The sequence below is a fragment of the Pristis pectinata genome, chromosome 30 (assembly GCF_009764475.1).
Source record: "Pristis pectinata isolate sPriPec2 chromosome 30, sPriPec2.1.pri, whole genome shotgun sequence".
Classification (NCBI taxonomy): Eukaryota; Metazoa; Chordata; class Chondrichthyes; order Rhinopristiformes; family Pristidae; genus Pristis; species Pristis pectinata.
In genome coordinates this window covers 25,835,233-25,847,385 of record NC_067434.1, presented here as the reverse complement: position 1 = coordinate 25,847,385, position 12,153 = coordinate 25,835,233, and the positions used below count along the sequence as shown (strand labels likewise).

The 12,153-nt window shown below is 42.3% G+C and overlaps 1 protein-coding gene across 4 annotated transcripts in view; it reads right to left on the bottom strand.

Annotated features, from left to right (window-relative positions):
• Positions 1-2,718: 2,718 nt before the first annotated feature.
• The window catches only part of rassf4a (Ras association domain family member 4a), a 170,932-nt gene continuing 161,497 nt past the window's right edge, over positions 2,719-12,153 (bottom strand). For 3 of the 4 annotated variants that reach the window (XM_052041499.1, XM_052041500.1, XM_052041502.1), the window contains 3 exons: positions 10,151-10,272; positions 9,957-10,054; positions 2,770-3,847 (listed from right to left, as the gene is read on the bottom strand). In XM_052041499.1, coding sequence (XP_051897459.1) covers positions 3,778-3,847; positions 9,957-10,054; positions 10,151-10,272 — 290 coding nt within the window. In that variant the 3' untranslated portion in view covers positions 2,770-3,777. Of the gene's footprint in view, positions 3,848-9,956; positions 10,055-10,150; positions 10,273-12,153 lie in introns of all 4 variants that reach the window. The other variant, XM_052041501.1, reaches the window with a different exon arrangement.

Here is a 12,153-nt window from a genome sequence, read left to right as displayed (position 1 = left end):
GACTGCTGAAATTGTTTCAAAGTATTGGTTTTCTAGGTGAAATGAGCAAAGCATCAATAGTTAAGTTTCCAAGAGTCACCTTTTCAACCACTACACATGGATGTCATATCCATGAAATAAAAAGTGGAAGTCCCAATTTAAATGCATTTTTCCCATCCCTGGAATTGGTATTAAAGATTGGTGTTATTTTAAAAGATGCAATTTTTACAGCTGGACCACAGAAAGCATCCTCTCCGGATGCATCACAGCTTGGTCTGGCAACTGCTCTGCCCAAGACTGAAGAGATTGCAGAGAGTTGTGGACACAGCCCAGTCCGTCATGCAAACCAGCCTCCCCCCATTGACTCTGTCTACACTTCCCACTGCCTCGGGAAAGCAGCCAACATGATCAAGGACCCCTCCCACCCTGGTCATTCTCTATTCTCCCCTCAGGTAGAAGATACAAAAGCTTGAAAGCATATACCACCACACTGAAGAACAGCTTCTATTGCGTTGTCATCAGACTCTTGAGTGAACCTCTCGTACGCTAAAGATGAACTCTTGATCTCCCAATCTACCTCGTCAAGGCCCTTGCACTTTGTTTGTCTACCTGCACTGCACTCTCTCTCTAACTGCAACACTGACTCTGTATTTTGTTTTTCTTTTAACCATTTTGATGTACCCTCATGATCTGCCTGGACGGTACGCAAACAAAAGCTTTTCACTGTGTCTTGGTACGTGTGAGAGTAATAAACCATTACCATTATTTTTCTGCTCAAATCAGTTTACAATAATTTTTCTTGACACATTACCCAATACAACTTGTTTTGCCCGTTAAGTTTTCAAAAATCTGCTTCATAAGTGAAGCTGTAACTAGTCTACAGTAAGTGTGCCATAAATGTAATCCACACATCACTGATGCTTGAAATTGCTCTGAATTTCCACAATCAAATGTTTATCAGTTCTCTCTTATCTGTCATCTGACTCCAATCCAGCTTCCTTTTGAAGCCCAGCCAGTCCCTTCATCTTACTTGCATTTGATGTGATGCTCAATAAGTCATAAGAACAAAGTAGTATGCTGCCTTTTATCTTCTGCTGGCTCAACACAACAGGAAGAAATTCTTCCAGGGAACAACTGAGAGCTGAACAGGAACCAATATTGTGTGAACGAAACCGGAGAACAGTTGAAGGACCCAATGCTTGCTTTCTGCACTTGCTCAGGGTATGGTGGCACAGTGGGCTGGTATTCAAAGGAATGGATTCCTGATCTGGAGATAAGAGTGTGAATGCCACCACAGTGATGGAGAAATTAAATTCAAGTAATTATTTTAATATTTCAGATTTATTCAATCCCAGTCATGGTGGACCTAATGGACTGCTTGAGAACCCATGGGTTTTATAATGTTCTTCAGGAAAGCAAATATGACATTCTTACCCAGTTTGGCCTGCATGTGATTTTCAGCCCTATCGATGCGGTTGACTCTTTATCTACCCTTTGTTAGGGGACAATTAGAGGTGGACAACAAACCAAAGCAAACAGCTGGAAATCTGAAATAAGAACAGAAATAGCCAGCAAATCAGGCAGCAACTGCAGAGGGACACTCACAGTTACTATTTCAGGTTGATGACCTTTCATCAGAACAACAAAAACTGGGCTTGACAGTGTAGTCTGCATTCAGTGAGCCAATGAATAAAAATTTAAAAAATCCTCTCGATGTAGGGAGCTCAGGATACAAATCCCCAGGGACACATGGGAGCAATCCCAACTCTTTAAGGAAAAGCAGGGAATAAATTTGTCTGGTGCTGACAATTTAATGAATACTGAGCAGCTCCCTGGGAATGGAAACAAGCCAGCATAAAATAAGCACAGACGTTGCTGAAATTACTCTGCAGATTAGTGGGGATCAGTGGAGACAAACAAGTTTTGATTTCTGTGATCTACACCCTTTGTCCAAGGCTGGGAATCTGCCAGTAACACCAGTGCTAGTGATCATTGTGAGGTACTGATATCCTTGTTGGAAAACCAAGCTTACAACTCTAACGCAACTCTGCTACTGAAAATTACGATTAATAGTGATTTATATACAATGGATCATTTAAGAAAAGTTGGAATTCCATTAGATTTGCCAGATGTTTGAAATTGGCAATGGTAGATGATATGGGTTATAGAGCATTTTATTCTTTGTAATGGTGTCATTGGAATGAAATTGTACAACATATCTTCTGCAACCTTCAACATGGTCCAAAATCTGGAGCATGGGAGTTATGTTTATGTACCACAGCAGAGGTTTATTTAAGGTGTAAAAATATTGCTTAGACATACCTTATGGGGTAAGGTGCCTAAATGGGCATGTCCCAAAGATAATGATAGCTAACTGCTGAAAGGATGTTCCACAGCTTTCTAACACCTAATTCATCCTTGACTCCTGCTTTTGGTGTAAACCAGATCAAGTTCCAGAAACCAGCAGCAAAATACTGGCTTTCTCTTGGTTTGGACACCGAAGTTTGGCATCTGAAATGCAACAGATGAAATATAACATAATGAAAAAAATAAAAAGGATATAAATATTGATGGCAAAGTGGCTGTGCTGGTAAACCTGCAGCAGATGAATGTGAATCCTAACCCTAACCCTATCTGTTGCAAGTTATTTTTCTTCATTTCCAAGACTTGTGTGCAATTGAGAGAAGCACTAAAATACCACGGTCTGCAAATTAAACTGAATTCTCAAATTCTGGGTTTGCAACCAAAGTAAATGTGATTTATTGTTGTAATAAATTAAACCACAGCATTTGATCCAGTGTTGCTTCGACCACCTGATCATAATATCCTGCAATTCCCAGCATCCAGATGAAGGGTATCAACCCGAAATGTCCACTGTCCATCTCTCTCCACAGGTGCTGCCTGACCCACTGAGTTCCTCCAGCAGTTTGTTTTTTAGCTCCAGATTCCAGCATCTGCAGTCTCTTGTGTCTCCAGTTACCAGCATCCCACTGATGATGTGTTACTGTCTGTTCAAGAGGTGACAAATGACGACTGAGTTTTTGTTTGAAATTTCTACAAGGAGATTTCTAACCAGTGTGCTGCCAAGTCATTTGGAAAACCACCAAAAACTAAGGAGTATGAATATGTTGTAACGTGCTTGGAGGAACCTGCACTAAATGTAGGAGATTTCTGGTGAAAATTAGTTTGGTAAACTTATGTGTGACCAATTGCTATTTTCTAATCAATTAAAACAAGGTAGTTATTTAAATATCTGAATTAGGCATAACTGGAGAAGTATGGGTAACAGAAAAATAACATTTATCGTATGTTAGTTAATTGTTACTGTTACTTGATGACAAAGTCGTATTATCTTTACCCAATAAATGTGAGGCATTCAGATGTACAGACTTACTGATCCAGATTACAAAAGACTGACAATACAGTGCCTTATATTAACCAATTGTGCTCCTACAAAACATTCCTCTTGCATTATATGTCCACACTTAAAACCTTACTTTGGTCAAGTAACATTAATTTAACACATTTAAAAATAATTCTGTTAAATTAGGCAATGTTTAAAGTATAAAAGTGTTTTTCTGAAGAAGCGTTATGCATTATTAAATGCTAATTCAAAGAACATTTACTAGAAAAAGTTCTCATTGTGATAGACAAAAAAGTCCCATTTTGACAGAAGTTATACTAAAAGGGCACAGTGATTTTAAACAACGAATCATTAAACATATGAATCATCATTTATCCAATGGTTTGTTGTTGAGAAGAACGCATCCAAACTGGTTCCTGATGTTTCAGTGTTGCTCAGATATAGTCTTCTGTCTCTGTTAGATCTTCCAGTTGCTGATGTATCATTGATCTCAAAGCACTGTACCTTCAAAGAGAGAATAACATTATGTCCATAACAGATGACTGCTTTACGTGCCTGTTAAACTTTAAGGCACTTTGCAGATTTTATGCACGGTGTACACATTTTCTAGTCAGGGATAAAAGATCAATCCCTGTCGGACTTTAAAGTGATTGAAGCTGTGTTGAATTTTATGTAACTTGAAATCATATTGCAGACCCATAAAGCAAAATACTTCTTGCTATTTGTTACATCTTGACTCTGCTTTTTAACTTACGTGCACGTGTCTGGGATTTCAGTGGCTAACGTCACATCATTCCCATCTCCTGATGTTTCCTTCTTCCACATGAAGAAGTATTTTGAATGGCTCAAATGTACTACATACCTTCAGTAACTAAGGGAGGCATGAAGAAAACTATTTTATAAGTAAAAAAAATCTATCTATAAAAAGGTAAGTGGTTCCTCCTTGTGGAGATTCCCAATCTCCATATATTCACTTTGAACAACCTCAGCCTAAGTGGTTCCTCCTTGTGGAGATTCCCAATCTCCATATATTCACTTTGAACAACCTCAGCCTTCCCATTGCCCCGTTTATCTTCCTGTAACCCACACCCCCACATGCCCGTCAACTCCCCTCTAATTCTCCTACCACTCACTTACACCAAGGCATCATTTACAGTGACCAATTACTCTACTGACCAGTTTGTCTTTGGGATGTGAGAAGAAACCAGAGCACCTGGAGGAAAGTCACGCAGTCACAGGGAGAATGTGCAAACTCCACACAGACAGCACCGGAGGTGGGGAACAAACCTGAATCACTGTAGGCAGTGTCACCACCTGCTGTGTTGCTGTGTCACCCAAGTTTTCCCCCCAAAGGTACGCAATCTGTCTCCAAATGCTTATGCCAATACTGCGTGAAAATCAGAGCCTTAGTTTTAACTCAGCTGCTCTGGGGAGACAAAAGGGTGGCCTCTGTCTGAACGGTAAAATGGGATGAGATGTACAAAGGGAGTCTGAGCTCAGGATACACCCTTTTGTAATTATGGAGTAGTGTCTGGTTACCCCAGGTTAGTGACTTTGCTCCTCGTCCTCTACTTGATTCCCTGGGCCAGCATGCTAATGATCGAGAAGCCCAGTACACACAGACTGTACCCTATAGTGAAGTGAATACCAATACATCGATAACCACAATATTTAAATCAAAGCTCTCATGATTTTGGGGTATGTTATTACCCTAGCCTTTGACACCAATGCTTCAGAATTATAGCGAACATCGATCCACATGTCCAGCTGCAGCCTCAGAAATCACTCGGTAAAGAGGAACTGGTAGATATTTCAAGACCTCTGGGCATTGTGTCCGATTTTATTTGCTGTGCCACATCTATAACAGTTATCCCTCAGAAACCAACAGTTGTGTGTATGAAGACAGGAAGCCCAAGTCTTCGCAGTTTGCAGTTTACCCGTCTTGCTTTGAGATAACATAGGGTGGATTTTAAAACAAATTGAGAATATAGAAATAATGGACATGAATTTAAGGTGAGAGGGGGAAAGGTTAAAGCAGATGTGCGGGGCAAGCTTTTTACACAGAGAGTGGTGGGTGCCTGGAACGGGCTGCTAGGGAAGCAGATACAATAGTGGTATTTAAGAGGCTTTTAGACAGTCGCGTGAATATGCAGGGAATGGAGGGATATGGATCACGAGCAGGCAGAGGAGATTAAGTTTAGCATGGTGTTCGGCACAGACATTGTGGGCTGAAGGGCCTGTTCCTGTGCTGTACTGTACTGTGCAGTGAATAACATCAGAAGAGAACTGTCAACAGGATGTGTCATGAAGTCAGTAATGCACTGCCTCTGCAACTGTTCAAACCTTCAAACCCAACTGGAAATTTGAATCCTTTCAACAGCATTAGGAAGCAATCACCCATGCACCAAGCTGCACTTTCTGCCAGAACAGTGCTGAGGTGTTTTTTTTGACAAACGAGTGTGGCTCACCAATGACCAAGCTGGGAGGTGGAAATGGGAAGAGAAGGCTTTTTAAAAATGGAGCCAGATAGAAATTGAGTGCAATGGAACATCAGCAATGGTATCGGCTTAAATCTGGGTTTGTTTTTGCACCTGTGAGACAAGAGCCTGAGACAAGGCCCCAGTGTAGCCGGTAATGGAGCAATGCATCATTACAGGTGCTCTTTCTTTTGAATCGAATGGAGCCAGTGGCGCAACTTGAACAGGTCACGGAAATGTTGAAGATCAAAAACTGCAGATGCTGGAAATCTGAAATAAAAACAGAAAATGCTGGAAACACTCAGAACATTCTGACAAAGGATCTTCGACTTGAAATATTAATCCCGTTTCTCTCTCCACAGATGTTGCCTGACCTCCTAAATGTTTCCAGCATTTTCTGCGTTTAGAACATGCAGATAAATGTTCTCACTGGACCACCAACGTCAATATATGCCCTCCAGCCATACATCTCATTGTCCTTCCTGCAATTCAATTGGCTCTTTCATTCTCTTAAAGAGCTGTAACTGTGCTGCAAGATTTAGTCAATAACACGATTACAAATGTACGATTACATGTTGCGTAAATGTAACTTATTTCAAAGATTCAAAGAGCAACTGCATTACCCACATCGTGCCAAAAGGTTTTCATCTTTAAGCTACAACAGTGAATGATCAGAAGTTTGTAGCTTGCATCATTTTGTCACAACAACCTACATTCACGAGATGCTTTCTGCAGCTCTATAGCTGAGTGGTTTATATTTTGTTAACCAGCAGAGGACAATGCGTTTCCTTACATTTTCGCTGGAGTTTTATCACATAAAATAGAATAGACATAGCACAGTGACACACCATCCAGCAACACACCCTCCACACCCTCCTCTCCAACCAGTTCATGCTCCTCGTCCCATTCTGGTCATTAACTATCAGTACAACCCTCTCCTCCCTCGCCACTCACATGATTTCAGCAGAGGCAGCTCGGTAATTGACAGACGTTAGTGTTTTGGATAATGTTGTCTTATTTCATAATGACACAGAGGGAGGCCACTTGACACACTGTCCATGCCAGTTCCCAGGGTAGGATCCCATTAATCCCAGTTCCACTCTCCTCGTTTCCCTGTTCCCCCTGAAACATCCTCTCTCACACATGCCCCTTTGATTCGTTTTGCCAAGGGCCAGCACGAGGTGTAACCTACAGCGGGTAATTAACTTGGGATGTGGGAGGCTCAGAGATTGTGTGTGAACTCACACACAGCACCTGAGGTCAGGATTTGTAGAAGCAACAGCACTACCTGCTGCACCACCATGGCGCCCCAGTGAGCTGAAGGCCTCCACTGTGTTATTGTAAGATGAGACAAGTAATATCCAAGAAGCCAATGTCTTTTGGTTTTAGCACAGTTATGGGGGTCAGATAATCAAGTATATAGAAACAGAAAATGCTGGGAATATTCTGTAGGTTAGGCACCAGGATTTACAACACTGAGACCCCCAGCAGTGTCCATTGAGCCACCTTCAGTGACGTTCCACTACCCAGCACCCCTTACCCCATGTGTGCTGGTTTGAAATGATGTATAGCTCAGGGATGGTTACAATCTCCCTGTAATCAGCCTCAGGCTATCCTACTGTCACCTGAAAGCCCCTTCGCTCTCTTCTCGAGTTACTGCAAGAACCAACGCAGCAACAAAATGAAATCCAGACCTTCTTTCTTCCATCTTCTTCCATTGACCACCTGCAACATGGCGGGAAACGCTTGCACCCACCAGCGAGAGAGTTTTAAAAGAAGAGAAATGGAGTCAGGACCCAGCTCCAGCCCCACTGCAAAGATTCCCAACACACTGTGTAGGACTAGGCTGAGTGAATCTCAGCAGACAAGGGATCGTGCTTGAACAGTGTCCAGGATCTCCAGGCAGTGACCTGGGGCTCAGTACAAGCTGTGTGTCTTGTCTCAACTTCAACAGCCACGTCAGAAAGGCAAAGGGGAGGACAGGAAAATCCTGAAACAACTAATTTGACTGCACAAATATCGAGAAAAACTTTCCCACTCCATTTACCTCAAACAATCTCACAAACAAAACCCTTAAGCTCAGTAAACTGACATATATTGTTAGTTAGTACCATCAGACAAAATGGCGAGATACCACCCAGTGAAGCTGCAATGTTGGGCAACATTCGTGCTAAACCACAAAAACAATGTGCAATAGGCAGGGCTCAGTGATCTCACAACTACTAGATCACATCCTACCACATCTACTCGTGAATAGTAGTTGACCATTAAATAGCTCATGGGTGGAAGAGGATCCAAGAACATCCAACGCAACAATGGTGAGGCCAGAGGGGAGCACTAAAGTCGAGGCTGAAGCATTCACAACCATGGACAACCAAATGAATGTCCCTCCTGAGATCGCCACCATCACAGAATCCAGCGAAAGCTCAGGGGCCAGACAACATTGCAGCTGCCGTCCTGAAAATCGCTCCAGAACGAGCTGTGTCTCCAGCCAAGCTCTTCCACGTCAGTTACAACACTGGCATCTACCTAAATCAGGACAATCCAACTTGGCTAATTACTGCCCAAACAGACCTCTCCCCATCATCAGCAAAGTGATGAAAGCTGTCACGGACAGTGTCGTGATAGCTGATGCCTAGTTTGGGTTTTGGTTTCAGACCTTATCACAGCCAGCAGTCTAAGCATGGACCCAAAAGGTGAAGTCCAGAGGTGAGATGAGAGTGATTCTCCTTGAAGCTAGGTAGCATTTAACGATGTGTGACAGGAGGGCACACTGGTACAGGTGGTTGTGATGGTTGAAGGTCAATCATCCCAGTCCCAGGACATCACCGCAGGAGTCCCTCTGGGCAGTGTCCTGGGCCCAACCATCTGCAGCTGCTTTGTTAATGATCTTCATTGCATCATAAGGTCAGAAGTGGGGATGTTTGCTGATGATTGTACAATGTTCAATTCCATTCACACCTCCCCAGATAATGAAGCATTCCATGGGTCACCATTAACCATCAACCAGACCAACCCCAGAAATACCTTGGCTACAAGAACAGGTCAGAGGTAGGTATCCTGTGGCAATGACTCAGCTCCTGACAATTCAAGACCTTTCCAGCAACAAGACACAAGCCAGGAGAGTGACTGATTACCCTCCAGTTTCCTATTGTGTGACCAACTCTTCAAGGATAAAGCAGCCCACTTGACTGGCTCTGATTACCCCCACCAAAACATTCTCATGTTTCCTCGTGACACTGAAGAAGGCCATTTGGCCCACTGAGTCTATGCTGCCTATAAGAAAACACCCATCAATCCCACCCCCCCACATTTTACCCTGTAACCTATTCTCTCTCACATGCCCATTAACACCCCCCCCCCCCCCAACTCTCCCACCAGCCACCAAGACTTGGGGTAATCTACAGCGGCCAATTAACTGACCAACCTGCACATCTTTGGGATGTGGGAGGAAACAGGAGAACTCTGGGAAACCATATCACCACAGGGGGGATGTGCAAACTCCACACAGACAGCAATTAAGGTCACGATTGAACCTGGGTCGCTGGGGCTGTGAGACAGCAGTTCTACTTGTTGAACCACTACCCTCCACCATCGGCGCATAGTGGCCACAGTGTGTACCATCCACAAATTACACTGCAGTAACTTGCCCAGGCTACTCCAACATTTACTCTCAAATCCATGACATGTACCACCACGTAGGAGAAGGGCAGCAGGTTGGGGGGAACACCACCATCTGAATGTTGTCCTCTCATCCTGTAGTTCCTCCATCGTAGCTGGATCTTGGAAATCCAACAGTTCTGTGGGAGAACCTTCACCAGAAGGACTTTAGTAGTTCAAAATGGTGACTCATCACCACCTTTGGATGGGCAATGAATGCTTGCCTTACTAGCAATGCCCAGGCCCCAAAAATAAATAAAAATATTGAAGATACTGAATGATATTTACCATGTTAATACCAAATGAGGGCAAATACTGGTTCCTACGCTGTGACTACATGTTCCGATTCAGCTGGTGGTTACAGAATGCTTGCAATGTTCTTTCACTGTCTCTGATGTTCTGTTCAGTAAGAGTACCACCTTCAACAGTAGCACTGTTCATGACTCTGCTGCAGTGCCGGAGAAACTTGTACTTACTTCACTGTTAGTTTGTTAATTTCCCTCTCTTCCTCTTCCTTCAGTTTCTCAACAAAGCTATCAAGGACTGGCATTTCAAACTTAATATACTGCGCAACCTTTGAGAAAAAAGACATTAGAGACGTAAATCAGATATACTGGCAAGTACCATCTTGTGTTTAGAATGTAGACAATTTAAACACTGCAGAACCTACGTCATATGTGACCTCTTCACCGAGATCTTTCTCCATCAAGAAGATGCGGGCTATTTTCTCACAGGGACCGTGCAGAATCCGTGCGATAAGGGGGTATTCTGAATCTTTTAATTTTGTTCTTTCTGGAACAGGAAAAACAAATTGGGTTTGTGATTCAGTGGAATTAAACATAGCCAAATATCTGAGAAAATATAACCATCCTTTAAAGATGGTGCCAGAGAGAGGTGACACTTTGCTGGCAGCTAAAAGTCCCACAACACCTTCCCTTCAACTATTCAGTTCTTGAACCAACCGGCATAACCCTAATCACTACAGTTTAGCAACACTATGACCACTTTGATCACTTTGCAGTAAAATGGACTTTGTTTTTTATGTTCTAATTGTATTCTTTCTTGTAAAAATTGTGTATAATTTATGTTTAATTTACGTTTTTCTTGTGAATGCTGCTTATCTGATGCTATGAGCCTATGATGCTGCTGCAAGTAAGTTTTTCATTGCACCTGTGCAGACATGTACTTGTGCATGTGACAATAAACTCGATACTGGCTTTGATAAAGAAAAATATAATAAAAACTGAGCAGTTTAATTTATTATTCCTAGTATAATGTGACATAATGAGGTAATGTTGATAATAATTTCATCAACAACACTGTGAGGCCCTTCTACCTCTGACTGAGGATCATACATGGCAAGTTGTTTCTGCCCTTTGGAAACTGGCTCCTGCAAACAACTTTCTCATCCACTGACCTGTTCCCACCAGGCAAAGCCTCCTGACCATTGTTCAAAGACCATTTTTGGCTGTGCTCTTTGGTTGGACAATACTGCCTCCATTATGTTAAGATAACAAACTATTACTTTTCATGGACCAATCATCAATTGCACAATATTTTCTCTGGTCTCCCATTGTCTTGAGGCAAACATTATTCAGTATATCAAACTAGAATTTTGTAGCCATCAAAGCACATTATGTTAATATTATTGTACAAGTGGTTAAGGCAGTTGTTTCAAATTCCTCTCAATGCTCTTTCAGTTGTACTAATCAATTTACTTGCATCGAAAATAACTCAGTTTCAGGAACCAACTGCAGAAACTTAAACAGGGATTCTTTCTGTCTCCTGAGCCAGGAGGGCTGACATCAATTCCAGTGCTCATATTGAGCAGGATTTATTGTCGTGAATTTGGTGGCATCATGATCATTACTTTCAGGCGGAAGGGGAATTTTAAAAAGTCCTTTGTTCCCTCGGTGGGATTAGCTATACTTTGTAATTAGGTGAACAAACATAACATTTGGGAAGAAGAGTAGGTTGCTCATCCCTGTGTACCTGCTCCACCATTTGATAAGGTCATGGCTTACCTGGTTTTAATCTTCACTCCACACTCATGTCAGCCTGCAGTAATCCTTTATGCACTTTCTCATCAGGAATCTATCCACCTCTACCTTAAAAATATTCAAGACTGCTTCCACCATCTATTGTGGAGCAGAGTTCCAAAAATGCACAACTCTCCGAGAAAAACAATTGTTTCATCTCTCCTCATTTTATACAGTGACCCCAAGTTGTAGATTCTCTCACATCCTGTCCACACCCATCCTTTCAGAACCCTTCAGGACCTTGTATGTTTCATTCAGACTCTTCTGAACTCCAATAGATACAAGACTAACCTGTCCAACCTTTCCTTAAAAGACGACCCCTTCATTCAAGGGATTAACCTGGTAAACCTCCTCTGAACTGCTCCAACTACACTAACCTCTTTCCTTAAATAAAAGTACTGCTGAGGTCTCACCAAAGCCTTATCTAACTGAAACACAACCTCCATACATTTGGATTCACTTCCACTCGGAATAAGCAATAACATTCTGTTAGTTTTTCTAATTACTGGTTGTACCTGCACAGCAGACCTTTGGGAAGCAACTACTAAGATCCTGAGTGTCTCAGAGCTCTCCAATCACTCATCATTGGGAAAATATGCTTTATTTTATTTGTTTTGCCAGAACGGGCGATCAC